The sequence below is a fragment of the Salmo salar genome, chromosome ssa29, assembly GCF_905237065.1.
Source record: "Salmo salar chromosome ssa29, Ssal_v3.1, whole genome shotgun sequence".
In the NCBI taxonomy this organism is placed as follows: domain Eukaryota; kingdom Metazoa; phylum Chordata; class Actinopteri; order Salmoniformes; family Salmonidae; genus Salmo; species Salmo salar.
In genome coordinates, this window is record NC_059470.1 from 17,099,660 (window position 1) to 17,114,735 (window position 15,076).

The following is a 15,076-nucleotide window of genomic DNA, read 5'->3' on the forward strand; positions in this document are numbered from 1 at the left end:
GAGGGAAAAGCATACGACATTATAAAATCCATGTACACAAACAACAAGTGTGCGGTTAAAATTGGCAAAAAAAACACACATTTCTTTTCACAGGGCCGTGAGGTGAGACAGGGATGCAGCTTAAGCCCCACGATCTGAGATACAAGGCAAGAAGGGCCTTCTATGCCATCAAAAGGAACATCAAATTCTGGCAAAAAATACTTAAATCAGTTATAGAATCCATTGCCCTTTATGGTTGTGAGGTCTGGGGTCCGCTCACCAACCAAGAATTCACAAAAATGGGACAAACACCATATTGAGACTCTGCATGCAGAATTCTGCAAAAATATCCTCCGTATACAACGTAAAACACCAAATAATGCATGCAGAGCCGAATTAGGCCGATACCCGCTAATTATCAAAATCTAGAAAAGAGCCATTAAAAACAAACCCAATTTTCGATAAACTCCCATATCTACTGGGTGAAATACCACAGTGTGCCATCCCAGCAGCAAGATTTGTGACCTGTTGTCACAAGAAAAGGTCAACCAGTGAAGAACAAACCCATTGTAAATACAACCCATGTCTATATTTATTTATCTTCCCTTTTGTACTTTAACCATTTGTACATCGTTACGACACGACATAATGGCATAATGACATTTGAAAAGTCATTTTTTTATTGTTCATTATCTATTTCACTTGCTTTGACAAAATCACTGAAGGCCAAATTGGAGAACCCTGGACTAGATGATGAACGTACAGTATAGTGAATCACTTACCATGGTGTATGATTCCATTCTCCAGTAGAGCCTGTCCCAGATGAACCCCCTCCTCTGGGTTATCAGTCTCCCCAATGTCCACCAGCCAGCTCACAAACTCACTGGGGGGGGGACAGGAAATAACACAATACCGTTAATAACACAACACTAATGTCCACCAGCCAGCTCACAAACTCACTGGGGGGGGGACAGGAAATAACACAATACCGTTAATAACACAACACTAATGTCCACCAGCCAGCTCATAAACTCACTGGGGGGGACAGGAAATAACACAATACCGTTAATAACACAACACTAATGTCCACCAGCCAGCTCACAAACATCACTGGGGGGGACAGGAAATAACACAATACCGTTAATAACACAACACTAATGTCCACCAGCCAGCTCACAAACTCACTGGGGGGGGGACAGGAAATAACACAATACCGTTAATAACACAACACTAATGTCCACCAGCCAGCTCACAAACTCACTGGGGGGGGACAGGAAATAACACAATACCGTTAATAACACAACACTAATGTCCACCAGCCAGCTCATTAACTCACAGGGGGGGACAGGAAATAACACAATACCGTTAATAACACAACACTAATGTTCACCAGCCAGCTCATTAACTCACAGGGGGGGGGACAGGAAATAACACTTTGTCTATCATAAAGTCATCGGGGACACACAAAAACAATTCAAAACCGCCAAACAATGGTCACTGTGGAGACTTAAAACATACAAGACCAAAACACTAATTGAGAAGACGTAAATCTAAAACACTGCTCATCCGCCGACCCAGGACACAAACTCACTGGGGACACACAAAACGACAGTGCAATGAAAAGACCATCATTCCACAGAAATGACAGGAACATGCTGGAAGATGAACGGTTACGAAAGCACCAGTCCAGCAAATGTAGCTTAATTGAGGGAGTAGGCAATGGTCCAATGGATGTCTCTACGGCAGTGAACGTGGAGAAGGAGCAGAATGCCTCAGATAAATAATAGGGTCCCAGACAGTGTTTTTAACACCATAACAAACACCTTCTCAAAAGATAAAGTTTCTACAAATGTTCCCCTAAATAGACATGGCTATGGCAAAAAATACAGGCAACGTCCCAAATTACACCCTTCCTTTTCCCTAAATAGTAGTGATGGAGGGGAAAAAATGGATAGTTACATATCGCAATATTATTTTGGGATGATAATATATTGATATTTGAATACTAGTATCGATTTGTAAAAAAAAATATTATACTAATGTACAGTAGTAAGCATTAGCTAGCGCTCACTAGCATAGGGCTCTGGTCAAAAGTAGTGCACTGTATAGGGAATCGCATGCCATTTGGGCCACAGTCTTACTGCTGACCAGATTCTTATTTATTTTTGGGGGTCTTTTCTGTTTGTTAAATCTCCTGGGGGGGGGGGGGTTTAGTTCATCTGTTTGTCTTGTCCAACTGTGCTCTTATTTGTTTTTGACAAACACATGACACCCATCAAATCTGTGAGTGTCTGGTGGCTTTCTGAGTAGAGTTGGTAAAAACAGACATCATTTTGATGTTGATCATTTCGGACTAGGGAGGAAACAAACAGCAAGAGTAGAAATAAACACCGTCCCCAATCGAATTCCTTATGGCCTAAACAAGCTAAATAGGATACTTCTGTATAATTCTGTAATCCTGCGGGAGAGAGTGAGAGAGACAGAGAGAAGGAGAGTAGACAGAAAAAGATGGACAGAGAGAACGGAGAGAGACAGAGAGAGAGAAAGATATCAGATTAATCCTCAGCATTCCCTCCATCCACAGAACCCCAACAAACATGCCCAGCTTCACCAGCGGAATTCTGTGGTCTTCCTAAACTGTTGTTCAAAACAACTGGGAACTGGGAAAAATACGAGGTCAAATCATGACGTCGGTGATCTTCAGGTCGGAGCTCTAGACAGAGTCCCGAGTTGGTATTCCGACTTGGATGACCATTCAAATAGATTTTTCCCAGTCAGAGATCGTTTTTGTCCAGAGTTCACTGACGTCAGAAGTCGGAGATTTCCGAGTTCCCAGGTGTTTTGAACGCGGCATGTCTTCGAAACTCCCAACCGGGAATAACAGTAGAGTCACTGCAGAGCGAAGGGCTGGGGCAGGAGGGTGTGTGTGTGTGTGTGTGTGTGTGTGTGTGTGTGTGTGTGTGTGTGTGTGTGTGTGTGTGTGGATGGTAGGAGTGAAGGACAGGACAGGGCAGGGCTGTCGGGGGCTGGACTGATCTCAGAGAAATAAATCTCCTGGTTTCTCTACTCTCCCCACGGCACACCTAGCTTCCTCCCTTTCCTTCTCTCCCCCTTTCCTCCACCTCTTACCCACATTCTATCTTTCCCCTCGCCCTCCTTCTCCCCTTCTCCTCCCTCTCATTCCGTCTCCTATCTCCACTACCAGAGTGGACAGAGCCAGATGAGAAAACCACCAGAATGGAGGATAAATTAGTCAGACTGTCAACCCCCTGTCACCCTGCCACAGAGAGAAAAACACCCGGGAGTAATACAGGTCACTTACGCCATGAATGGCAGCCTGGAACAGTTTCAATCTTCTCCCTGTCTGCATCCCAAATGGCACACTATTCCCCATGGGCCCTGGTCAAAAGTAGTGTGCACTATAAAGGGAATAGGGTGCTATTTGGGACGCGGCGACCCACAGTCCACACTAGTTGACACTGAGTGTACAAAACAACGTGCTCTTTCCGTGACATAGACTGAGCGCGAGAAGAATCCAGGTGAAGGCTGGAACGGTGTATGGTACGGTGGAACGGTGTATGGTACGGTGGAACGGTGTATGGTACGGTGGAACGGTGTATGGTACGGTGGAACGGTGTATGGTACGGTGGAACGGTGTATGGTACGGTGGAACGGTGTATGGTACGGTGGAACGGTGTATGGTACGGTGGAACGGTGTATGGTACGGTGGAACGGTGTATGGTACGGTGGAACGGTGTATGGTACGGTGGAACGGTGTATGGTACAGTGGAACGGTGTATGGTAGTAGGTGCTAGGCGCACCGGTTTGAATGTGTTTAAGAACTGCAACAATACTGGGTTTTTCACGCTCAACAGTTTCCCGTGTGTATCAACTTGACACAACTGTGGGAGGCGTTGGAGTCAACATGGGCCAGCATCCCTGTGGAACACTTTCCACACCTTGTGGAAAGGAAAGGGCAAGGGGATAGCTTGTCAGTTGCAAAACTGAATGCATTCAATCGAAATGTGTCTTCCACATTTAACCCAACCCCTCTGAAACAGAGAGTCCATGCCCGACTAATTGAGGCTGTTCAGAGGGCAAAAGGGGGTGCAACTCACTATTAGGAAGGTGTTCCTAATGTTTTGTACACTCCGTGTATATGCAGGCTTGATTTCAATGCATACCTACTTGTCTCAAGGCGTATAATACTATTGGTAAGAGGCCCTTAGCAGGTTTATATTCAATACAGGAAGCAATAAACCTCAAGCTAAATATTTGTACTGAGTTTGTTTGTATTCTGTAAGTCTTGGCATGTTTACAAAAGACACAAAGTAAACAATAACCTTACTGTAACAATATATTAGCAACGCATTGCTCCAAAAACGTAAACCTGACATCACAAAAGAGGATTTGTTTACTAGTGAGCCCCATCTCTGTCTGGCGCGCGTGTGTTTGTGCGTGTGTGTATTACACATCTCCAATGGAATGACAACTGCCTGAAGATGGCTACCACAAGTGGATTCTGTTGGATATTATCTGATCCCAGACCACAATTAAACCCCAGCACTTAGAGAGGAGTTCACAACTTGTAAATTCACTGACACGACTCAGAGAGACAGAGAGACTGAGAAAGAAAGAGACTCAGAACTTCCAGGGGGGTTCTCTCTCACATACCTCCACACACACACACACACACACACACACACACACACACACACACACACACACACACACACACACACACACACACACACACATACCTCCACACACACACACACATACCTCCACACACACACACACACACACACACACACACACACACACACACACACACACACACATACCTCCACACACACACACACATACCTCACACACACACACACACACACACACACACACACACACATACCTCCACACACACACACACATACCTCCACACACACACACACACACACACACACACACACACACACACACACACACACACACACACACACACACACACACACACACACACACACATACCTCCACACACACACACATACCTCCCACACACACACATACCTCCACACACACACACACATACCTCCACACACACACACACATACCTCCACACACACACACACACACATACCTCCACACACACACCTCCACACACACACACACATACCTCCACACACACACACACACACACACACACACACACACACACACACACACACACACACACACACACACACACACACACACACACACACACACACACACACACACACACACACACACAGAGCTGGGACGATAAACAGAAAACGATCGACACTGACCAAACAGGCTAGTAATCGTGGACATTTTGCTGATATTGTTCATTACGATAAATAACCTACAGGGCCCTATACGATAAATAACCTACAGGGCCCTATACGATAAATAACCTACAGGGCCCTATACGATAAATAACCTACAGGGCCCTATACGATAAATAACCTACAGGGCCCTATACGATAAATAACCTACAGGGCCCTATACGATAAATAACCTACAGGGCCCTATACGATAAATAACCCACAGGGCCCTATACGATAAATAACCTACAGGGCCCTATACGATAAATAACCCATAGGGCCCTATACGATAAATAACCCATAGGGCCCTATACGATAAATAACCTACAGGGCCCTATACGATAAATAACCCATAAGGCCCTATACGATAAATAACCTACAGGGCCCTATACGATAAATAACCTACAGGGCCCTATACGATAAATAACCTACAGGGCCCTATACGATAAATAACCTACAGGGCCCTATACGATAAATAACCTACAGGGCCCTATACGATAAATAACCTACAGGACCCTATACGATAAATAACCTACAGGGCCCTATACGATAAATAACCTACAGGGCCCTATACGATAAATAACCCATAGGGCCCTATACGATAAATAACCTACAGGGCCCTATACGATAAATAACCTACAGGGCCCTATACGATAAATAACCTACAGGGCCCTATACGATAAATAACCTACAGGGCCCTATACGATAAATAACCTACAGGACCCTATACGATAAATAACCTACAGGGCCCTATACGATAAATAACCCATAGGGCCCTATACGATAAATAACCCATAGGGCCCTATACGATAAATAACCTACAGGGCCCTATACGATAAATAACCCATAGGGCCCTATACGATAAATAACCTACAGGGCCCTATACGATAAATAACCTACAGGGCCCTATACGATAAATAACCTACAGGGCCCTATACGATAAATAACCTACAGGGCCCTATACGATAAATAACCTACAGGACCCTATACGATAAATAACCTACAGGGCCCTATACGATAAATAACCTACAGGGCCCTATACGATAAATAACCCATAGGGCCCTATACGATAAATAACCCATAGGGCCCTATACGATAAATAACCTACAGGGCCCTATACGATAAATAACCCATAGGGCCCTATACGATAAATAATCCATAGGGCCCTATACGATAAATAACCCATAGGGCCCTATACGATAAATAACCCATAGGGCCCTATACGATAAATAACCCATAGGGCCCTATATGATAAATAACCCATAGGGCCCTATACGATAAATAACCCATAGGGCCCTATACGATAAACAACCCATAGGGCCCTACTAGGGAGATGTGAAGTTGGACATTAAATCAGTTTGCTAATATGGGTGATTGTTAATCGGACAATTGATAGCTACAACATTCAAAGTGGAAAAAGTCGTTTTGAAAGGGTAAGGCCGGACAAAGTTGAATTACTGTTTAACGGATGCCCCGCCTTACTTTTCTCCACACCCCGGAAGAAAAAAAAAGGGTGTTATTTTTGGGGCAATATATGCGGCACTTTGTTTATAATGCACTGTCCGCTCTCCCTTCAGGCTTTCCCAAGTTTATGTGCAAGAGAGAAAACAGCCTCAGATCAGGCGCTCAGATCATGTTCCAGCCTCGGATTGGACAGTGAAACACCCGCTGGCACCTGCAGGAAACGTGCAGATGTTTCATTTCTCTCATGCAGTCATGGCTGAAGCCGGCGCAAATTTCTACTTTTTACGTGTCCAGGTTGAACGTGGGACGTCCCTCATAAACAAACAGTGGGTTAAATTCATGGTTAATCATTTTCAGTTCTATTAGAAGCGATTAATAGACGAAACCACAATGTCATTGAACCAATTGACTGGCCTGAAATCAGGGCATTCATCAGCAAAGACGCAGTGCAAGCTGATAGTATTTTGGACAACCAAATTTAAGTCAAAATGATTGATGAAATCGAAGTGTGTCAGCTGTATTTGTGATTCATAACTTACATTTTTACCGGTACTACCAGTAGCACTAGGTCGTCATTGTAAATACGAATTTGTTCTCAACTGACTTGCCTAGTTCAATAAAGGTTCAATATATATAATTTTTTTTAAGTAGTAGGCCAACCAATAACACCAAGACGGAATGCGTTTGAAGAGATGATGCACCGCAGAGAACAGCTAGCATGTCCAGAAAGTACATGGCCAGTGGCACGCGCACACTCAGGTGCAGATCAGCAGCTCCACAGCGATGTTAGCGACCGTCTCCAAGGTGGGGGCTTTTCGTGGCAGCCAGACGAGACAATCGAAGGAGGATGCGGTGAGCAAAGTTACTGGGCTGGAATGTAGTCAAGCTTGCTCTATATAGACTGATGCTTCTAATTGTGCATGTTAAAAAACATTTTTTTTTTGTCGTATTTTGATGATGAAAGGTTATACACTATGGTTGGATTTATGTATTAATTTAACTTGATTGACCTAACTAGACCTGACTTGATTGACCCTCTTTCTACAAGGCCTCTAGTCTATGAGAGGCCTAATCATATTGGTATGAATATTTTGTTAACGTCTATAGGCTACAGTGACGCATTCAGGTAATGAACTCGTTACTATGCATCGACATCTTAATTTGATTACAATTATTTATTGTCAATCATTCTTGAATTAGAAAGAAAAAAAACGTCAAATAGTCTATTACCCTAGACGTCACATTAAATTATGAGATTGGATTGCACTTTTTTTTTAATCAGGAATAAAGAAACCGTCACAAGTTAATCCTCCCATTGTGTTTCATTTCTAATGGTTGGAACAACATTGTAACATTCTTTTTAAGCAAAATTGTGTCGGGTTTTCTTTATAGAACTCTTGAAACTCACATTAGGCCTAGAACGTGCACAAGCACCTATGACAATGTGGTAAAGTACTGTTATTCCTTATCCAATTCACATATTTATTTTGTATTTATTTTTCGCTCGCTCGCCTCACTTTTCTGGGGGGAAAATCCGTTATACAGTGAATCAATTTTGTCTGGCCTAAGACAAAAACAATAACTGTTCGTGCACGTTCATATTTTAAAACGCATTTAAATATGTCCACAGAGGTGTTCGACAAGACAAGTAGGGGCTAGTATATAGTGGGATATGTTTTCATAGGCTTAATGAGCTTTCATGGGCTTACACACAGAAACTTGTAGCTAAGTACTCAACCATACCGTACTCAACCATATGGGCTTTTGAATGTCAGAGTAATCACCAATATACAGTGCATTCGGAAAGTATTCAGACCCTTTGACTTTGTCCACTTTGTTACGTTACTGCCTTATTCTAAAATGTATTAAATCGTTGTTTTTTTCTCATCAATCTAGACTCATTAACCAATAATTACATGGCAAAAACAGGTTTTTAGAATGTTTGCAAATGTATAAAAAAAATGGAAATGTCACATTTACATAAATATTCAGACCCTTTATTCAGTACTTTGTTGAAGCACCTTTGGCAGTGATTACAGCCTTGAGTCTTCTTGGGTATGACGCTACAAGCTTGGCACACCTGTATTTGGGGAGTTTCTCCTATTCTTCTCTGCAGATCCTCTCAAGCTCTGTCAGGTTGGATGAGGAGAGTTGCTGCACAGCTATTTTCAGGTCTCTCAAGAGATGTTCGATCGGGTTCAAGTCCGGGCTCTGGCTGGGCCACTCAAGGACATTCAGAGACTTGTCCTGAAGCCACTCCTGCGTTGTCTTGGCTGTGTGCTTAGGGTCATTGTCCTGATGGAAGGTGAACCTTCGCCCCAGTCTGAGGTCCCTAGCGCTCTGGAGCAGGTTTTCATCAAGGTTCTCTCTGTTCTTTGCTCTGTTCATCTTTCCGTCAATCCTGACTAGTCTCCCAGTCCCTGCCGCTGAAAAACATCCCCACAGCATGATGCTGCCACCACCATGCTTCACCGTATGTATGGTGCCAGGTTTCCTTCAGACGTGATGCTTGGCATTCAGGCCAAAGAGTTCAATCTTGGTTTCATCAGACCACAGAATCTTGTTTCTCATGGTCTGAGTCCTTTAGGTGTCTTTTGGCAAACTCCAAGCGGGCTGTCATGTGCCTTTTACTGAGGAGTGGCTTCTGTCTGGCCACTCTACCATAGAGGCCTGATTGGTGGAGGGCTGCAGAGATGGTTGTCCTTCTGGAAGGTTCTCCCATCTCCACAGGGTTCTTATTCACCTCCCTAAACAAAGCCCTTCTCCCCGGATTGCTCAGTTTGGTCGGGCGGCCAACTCGAGGAAGAGTCTTGATGGTTCCAAACTTCTTCCATTTAAGAATGATGGAGGCCATTGTGTTCTTGGGGACCTTCAATGCTGTAGAAATGTTTTGGTACCCTTCCCAAGATCTGTGACACGACACATTCCTGTCTCGGAGCTCTACGGACAATTCCTTCGACCACATGGCTTGGTTTTTGCTCTGACATGCACTGTCAACTGTGGGATCTTATATAGACAGGTATGTGCCTTTCCAAATCATGTCCAATCAATTGAATTTATCACAGATGGAGTCCAATCTAGTTGTAGAAACAGCTCAAGGATTACCAATGGAAACAGGATGCACCTGAGCTCAATTTCGATTCTCATAGCAAAGGGTCTGAATATTTAAGGTGTTTGTTTTTAATAAAATGTTTCAAAATGTATGAAATACTTATGTTAATAAGATATCTGTTTTCAGTTTTTATTAAATGTGATACATTTTCATGATGGGGTATTGTGTGTAGATTGATGAGGGAAAAAAAGATTTAATACATTTTAGAATAAGGCTGTAAAGTAAAAAAAAATGGAAAAAGGGAAAGGGTCGGAATACTTTCTGAAGACACAGTCTGATCTTTCTAGCTCACAGAACCTTTTCCAGACCACTATAGAACCACTGAAGAGAATCTCTGTAGAACCGGTATGAATTACCGTATGCAGATCATAAGGCTCTGATCAAAAGTAGTGCACTATACAGGGAATATGGTGCTATTTGGGACACAGACGGTATGTCTACACACAAACCAAAGGAGAGAGAACCGGTTGTCGTTCCACACCCAAAACCCAAAATAGTTAGACAGCACTTTACACCCTATCTCAGACTACTCTGTGAGGCACTCTACTAGAGAGAGGGAGAGAGCGGGAGGGGGAGCAAGAGACAGAAAGAGGGAGAGAGCGAGAGAAAGGGGGGGGGCTTAGCTGTGCTCCAGACCACACCACTCCATATGCACCATATGCTCCTAACCAGCACTAAGATCTAAGGCCCAGCGTTTGATTATCTTATTAAAGTCCACTTAACCCAGCCTGGTTGCTCCAGTATGGGCCTGTAGGGTCTATGCCAGGCGTTGAGTGTGAATGTCACACCATCATTTGGAGCATGGCTGGATTGATTCTGTTCAGGCTTTAACTAGATGGACTTAGCTGTTACTGACGGCTGTCTGATTGAAGCTCAAGGCTTAGTCCAAATTGGCTCCCTATTCCCTATATAGTGCACTTCTTTTGACCAGCTCCGTGGACCCTGGTCAAATGTAGGGCACTATATAGGGAATAGGGTATTTTAGACTCATTCGAAGTCTGTTTTTCGTACAGCATGTGACAGCCGATTGTGTTTTGTAATGTCTAGGATTGCAGTATACCACCAGAAGAGGTCTATTGGATGTCTGGAAAGGGCTGAGGAAGCACAGAGCTTTGACAAAGACAGTGTTGTGGTTTATAAAGCCCTTGTTAACGGTTCCTTTGTATGTAGTCGTGCTACGTTCAGTCCACTCACAAACTGTCTGGTCGATCAATAAGCTAGTCTAGAGTCACCAAATAATGTCAATGTATGTCTCCTAATGGTCTGGCTACCCAGGATCAAAGTTGGAAATATCCTGTCTGAACAGCCTCGACTCCAAGCACTGTTTTCCATTATATGTTTGTAATCAATGAAATGAGACTAGATTGAACTGTTTTAGGACATCACTTTAGTAAGGATTAAAGAGAGACATTGTTGACAATGTTACGGTAGAGAACACACAGACAGACAGACAGACAGACAGACAGACAGACAGACAGACAGACAGACAGACAGACAGACAGACAGACAGACAGACAGAGCGATGGATAGAGCCACACACACAGACAGACAGAGCGATGGATAGAGCCACACACACAGACACACACAGACAGACAGACAGACAGAGTGATGGATAGAGCCACACACACACACACACACACACACACACACACACACACACACACACACACACACACACACACACACACACAGAAAAAAACGAATGCAGACACACCACTTGCATGAGAGAGAGAGCTAGACAGATCAGCCTACCTTCCCAGGAAGCACTTGGGGAATGTGGTGAGCTTGCGTTTCCTGTCCTTGATGAGGTGTCCCTGCTTAGTCATCAGGTGATAGAGCTTCTCTCCTTTCTCTGACACCATCACCCACGTGTCCTGCTCCATCCCCAGCCTCAACGCTAGAGGGAAGGAAAGAGAGAGAGATAGGAGGTGACAGTCAACATTCAAGCCAAAGGAGTACTGTTTCCCATTGGTACAGATGCGGTCAAATATACTGTCTCCCTTTCATGATTCGCTATTTCTTCTAAAATAACTTGAAATTGAATAACAACTTTTTTGTTTGACTTAAAAATGCACAGAACAAAAAAATACAAAATATCTAAACGGAAATTTTGATTTTTCACTTCAAAGTCAAAAATGCCCTGAACTAAATAATTCAACATTGTAATTAATTTGGTTTGTTTCTGTGTAATTTATCACACCTGTTGTAAGTAGCAGGTGCCTACAGGGTAAAAACAGTGGTTCAACCAGTTTTGAAAAGAGAAAACAGAACGCACTGTAAAGTGCCAGGGTGCCAATATATTGGAGCACATGTGTATATGTATCCTGACATAGAAACTGTCTACCAATCCATCTCATCTCATTTCTCTTCTCACATTAAAGTAGTTAGGCATACCATACCCTGGTGCTGAAACACTACAGGAGGAGAGGCAGGAGGAGGGACAGCAGGAGGAGGAAGAGGAAGAGGGAAAGCAGGAGGAGCAGCAGGAAGAGCAGTAGGAGGATGAGCAGGACGAGGAGCAGGTGGAAAAGCAGGAAGAGAGGGGGAAGGGGGAGTAGGACGAGCAACAGGATAGAAATAGACTTAACAGAAGACATCTTGTATTAGGAAAAGAGTTCAGTTCTATTCATTCTACCTGCAAGTCTAGTTCTTGTGCCCTAGTATCTTAGATAGGAGGATATACTGACATCCACAAAGGTTTCCGAAATGGCAATCTATTACCTAGAGTACACTATTTAGGATATATTATGGTACACACACACACGTGCACACACACACACACACACACACACGACTCTACGCCAACAGTATCAGATACTATATGAGTACTAACTTTTCCTCCTCTCCCTCTCTTTGAGGATAGCCTCCAGCCACTCCTGTTTCTCCTCTGGGGTCTTGGCCATGCACACAAACCACTTGTTCTTGGCTGTGTTGTGGATCTTCCAGCCATTGTTCACTATATTCCCACTGCTGTGGTAATCCGCTGCAAACCAAGAGACACACAAACACACTTAGCACGCGTCCCAAATATGCACTATTATTATTCCCACGTAGTGCACTATTCTTGACCAGGACTGGCATCCTATTCCATATATTGTGCACTTCTATGGGCCCTGGTTGAAGTAGTGCACCACATAGGGAATAGGGTGTCATCAGGGACGCAGCCTCAGAGACACGGCCACAGTCCTGCATCCATGACAGAATGGGTGTACTTTAGGTGTAAACAGAGCAGAGCGGACCCCTGATAGGCTGGTAGAGAGCTGCTGGGGTCCAGAGCTAAATGAGATGGACCACATGAAACCGAGCCAATCGATCATCCAATGAAACGCTCCAGAGCAGAGGGGCCTCCATGATTAGACTGATTACAGGGCAATGGTGGGTTCCACGCGGAACACGGAATCTGGATTACGGAACCTTGATTACGGAATCTGGAATCCAGAATGTAGAAAAGGAATCTGTCATCTCCATTGCCATAGTTTCATGCCCAGACTAAAAGCACAGGGCTAGTAGCTAGCTCATTACTAGTCCATTATCAATCCCACAGCAGGTTCAGGATGAGGCCTTTGCCAGAACCGACAAGAATAACTCAGGTCATTTCACATTAGCTCAATACCAGAGTACTTCCCTTCTGGAATGTCAATAAAACCTGCTTCCTTTGTTCCGTTGACTACTTGAAGGATTTATGACGATTTTCTTTGCACAGTTTGGCAGTAGTTTATGCCTATTGACTGCTAGACCTTTTAGCAAGAATGAGCTAACGTCACATCATTCATCCAGAAACAGAGGGAAGGAGAGATTAAATGGAATTTACAAATCCTATCCCTCTGTCCTAAATCCTCTGGAGCACATGTGTGTGACAGAGGCAGAATCCTCTGCATTTATTCACATTACTTTAATCAAATATTTCAGTTGTTGTGTATATTACATTTGTTTTATTTCATCATCTCATCTCTATAGAGCTGCTGTCTATGCGGTCTGACAAAATCACTGTTTTAGTAGTTCTTCAAAGTAAATCAGGCATACTTTTTTTGTCTCTTCCGCAGCAGAAGTAAAAGAAACAGGCCGGACAAGTAGATTATGGTCATTGTAGTTAATTACCATGTTTTATGTGGAAAACTATGTAGAATATTGGCCTGTTGGAAACTACAACTCCCTACTACATTGCACAGTTCAAGCTGGATCTGATTTATCTCTAGAGAAACTGTGCAAAGTGCGCATTGAGCTCACAGACAAAAAAAATAACAAAATGGAATTCTAATAATTGAAGCGACGTCGGTCAATTAGTTGTTAAAAAACTGAAAAAGAACCAAAATGTGAGTTAATTGCTCAGCACTATTGTCTGCTATAAGGGTTCCAAAAGGGATCTTCACCTGTCCCCATTGGAGAACACTTTTTGGTTCCAGGTAGAACAATTTTGGGTTCCAGGTAGAGCCCTCTGTGGTAAGGGTTCTACACTGAACCCAAAACAGTTCTACTTGGAACCAAAAAAGTTTCTCCTGGAACCAACAAGGGTTCTCCTATGGGGACATCCCAAGAACCCTTTAAGGTTCTAGATAGCACCTTTTTTTTCTAAGAGTGTAGACTGTGTTATGGTTTGTGTGCAGTAGACTATAACATCTAAGTAGGCTGTGAATTAAAAGACTCGTCATCCATCACTGACTGACATGTCATACAGTTGGCTGGGAGGGTATCTAACCCGATCGACTGGTTCGTCACCTGAATTGATTAACTGTCAAAACAGGAAATGGAGATCTGAGATCTCAGTGCTTCTGGAAACCCCCCCCAAAAAAAAGACATGTTTAATTGTCACCTGCACCAGATAGTTGGGGTCAGCCATAGTAGTCTGGCGCGCCCCTGGAGCAAATTAGGGTTAAGTGCCTTGCTCAAGCGCACATTGACAGATTTTTTACCTTGTCGGCTCAAGTATTCAACACAGCGACCTTTCGGTTATTGGCCCGACGCTCTAACCGCTTGGCTACCCGCCGCCGAATAACAAACACAACCCAAATTGGTTCTGAATTCCAAATGGCACCCTATTCTCTTTACAGTGCACGACCTTTGACCCGAGCCCTATGTACCCTTCTCAAAATGATTGCACTACGTAGAGAATAGGGTGCCATTTAGGACGCACAAAGTAAGAAGCAAGAATAATACAAATGTGTTCTGATCCGTGGAGACA

The 15,076-nt window shown here is 43.6% G+C and overlaps 1 protein-coding gene across 1 annotated transcript in view; it reads right to left on the reverse strand.

Moving 5' to 3' along the window:
• The window catches only part of prex2 (phosphatidylinositol-3,4,5-trisphosphate-dependent Rac exchange factor 2), a 209,451-nt gene that overhangs the window by 135,925 nt on the left and 58,450 nt on the right, over window positions 1–15,076 (reverse strand). Inside the window, exons 9-11 of the mRNA XM_014181194.2 lie at window positions 12,731–12,880; window positions 11,650–11,794; window positions 762–862 (exon numbers count right to left, since the gene is read on the reverse strand). Coding sequence (XP_014036669.1) covers window positions 762–862; window positions 11,650–11,794; window positions 12,731–12,880 — 396 coding nt within the window. The remainder of the gene's footprint in view (window positions 1–761; window positions 863–11,649; window positions 11,795–12,730; window positions 12,881–15,076) is intronic.